The 2296-nt window shown below is 38.9% G+C and overlaps 1 protein-coding gene across 1 annotated transcript in view; it reads right to left on the bottom strand.

The window, feature by feature from the left end:
* The window catches only part of RADX (RPA1 related single stranded DNA binding protein, X-linked), a gene marked incomplete at its 5' end in the record, with an annotated part of 18684 nt that overhangs the window by 4078 nt on the left and 12310 nt on the right, over positions 1-2296 (bottom strand). The window contains 2 exon segments of the mRNA XM_004391391.2: positions 1914-1954; positions 1956-2087. Of these exon segments, the coding sequence (XP_004391448.2) occupies positions 1914-1954; positions 1956-2087 (173 nt within the window).

Genomic DNA, 2296 nt, shown 5'->3' with positions numbered 1-2296 from the left:
AAGCATAAGAACGATTGTGAGGATGGCACAGGACCGGGCAGTGTTTCATTCTATGGCACATAGGGTCGCTATGAGTCGGAGTTGACTCGACGGCACCTGACAACAGAAAGTAAGATTTATTCTACTAATGAACAGTTTAACATTTGTGAAATCAATCTATTTAACTATATGAAAAGAAAAAAGGATAAAACTCAATAGATCAATATGTTCAAAATAAACATTTAGCAAAATTCTACTCACATTCATGAGAAAAACTGAGCAAATTAAGATTAGAAGAGAACTTATTTAATGTGAGAAAAATTATGCACCAAAATCTTACAGAAAGTGTAATACTCAATGGTGAAAGCCTCAGAATTTTCTGAGATCAGAAATGAGAAAGAGATGCACTCTACCAATTCTATTCACTGAATACCAATTCCATTCATTGTACTGAAGAGCTTAACCAGCACAATAAGACAAGAAAAATAAATAAAAGGCAAAACAATTTAAAGGAATAACTATCATTATTTGCATATTACATGACTTGTACATAGAGAAATTTTAAAATGTACATACTTTTAGAATTAATAAGTGAATTTATCAAGATTGTTGGATACAAGGTCAGTATATTACCAAAACCTGCTGCCCAATTGGGAACGGCTACTATAAAGGATTAGAGTTAAAAATGATTCTGCATTCCACCTGCTGCACAAGTGTCTGGGCTTTCCTGCCACTTTAAAGAAACCAAAACTCTTACTTCTATACAATTCATTATGGATGTCGTTTATGTAGGAAACATATATGCTCATCAATTGGCAAATAAACGTAAACTATAATGTTCTAAGTTAAAATAAAATGCTTACATAAAATTTTAGAAATGTTTAAGGTATGTGCGAGGTGTGCAATCACCTTGCTGAAAACAATTTGACCTTTTATTCTCACTTCTGTCTAGAAAGACTAACACCTGAGGCCAATGAGTCAGGGCTGACCAGACCAAGAGGGAACACCTAGAGGCTTAATGCTGACTATGCCTCAGGAGGCATGATGTAATCTATCAGGGCCACCTTGGGAGTCCAATAAGCACCCTGAGCTCTAAGGCTCCGATGGGTTTCATGGTTGATGCAGGAACGGATTACCCAGTAAATAAGGTAGGCACAGGCTTCTTTGTGCTTACTTACTAATCTGTACTGCATAATTTCACTTGTTTTTTTTGTCACATCAAAGATGTGGTGAAGCCCAAGTGAAACTGTGCACTACAGATTAGTAAGTAAACACAGTTAAGACCATGCATATCTTGCTTACTGGTTAATCCACCCCTGCTGATCACCATGCATGGGAGAGGGTAGCATGTCCCTCTTTGGGACATGGAAGCTCGATGCTGTGACTTCTCCCAGACCTCACCCCTATGTGTCTGTTTGTATCCCTTTTGGTTGTAGTAAGTCTTGTAGCTGTAAATATAGTGTATTCTCCATGAATTCTGTAAGTCGTTCCAGCAAATTAACAAGCACACAGGGGCAGTAAGGGCTAGCAGGGGCTGGTATCTGCCTACTTGGCAGTCTGAAAGAAGGCATCCTTCTAACATGTGAGCTCTGTTCCAGCTCTGGGTGGCTGGAGTGGAGAGAGTGTGTCATGTGAGTGCACGGTGACAAGGAGGAGAAATGGGAAGGTGAGAATTGGATCCATTTCCATACTTTAGAAATTGGATTCATGCTGATCCTTATCAGGAAATGAAGGTGGGATTTACCCACCATGCCCCTTGCTTAGTGCAGTATGTATACTTGTTTTATAACTCCCCATTTTAAACATATTCTCAATTAGTCATGTGAGTATTGCAGATAAGCGTGCTTCTACTATAACTGATCATTTTATAGGTGAGAGACAGAACCCAAAGGAAAAAAAATATGGTATGCATATGCTTAATGCAAATGACTTACACTTTAGCACTTGGGCCTTGCAGAACTCTTTTTTTTCTTCTTGCTAGGACTCAAACTTGTATATTTAGTTTGAGAACTTGCAGGATCACCGTCACGACGATACTATTTGCCATCTCTTTCCCGACTTTGACTTTCTCCTCTTGCTGCTTGGGATGTTGAGGGGAGATTAGCATTCTAAAATCAACAATTTTGAGAAAACATTGAAAACTAATTCTCAAAAATTATTTCTCCTTTCAAGAACGAAGAACACCAAAGACGCAAGGAAAGTATTAGCCCAAGAGATAGAATGGGCCACATAAACCAGAGACTCCATCAGCCTGAGACCAGAAGAACTAGATGGTGCCTGGCTATCACCAATGACCACCCTGACAGGGAACACAACA

This window comes from Trichechus manatus, unplaced genomic scaffold, assembly GCF_000243295.1.
Source record: "Trichechus manatus latirostris isolate Lorelei unplaced genomic scaffold, TriManLat1.0 scaffold00068, whole genome shotgun sequence".
Taxonomy (NCBI): Eukaryota; Metazoa; Chordata; class Mammalia; order Sirenia; family Trichechidae; genus Trichechus; species Trichechus manatus.
This window is presented reverse-complemented; position numbering and strand designations above follow the sequence as displayed.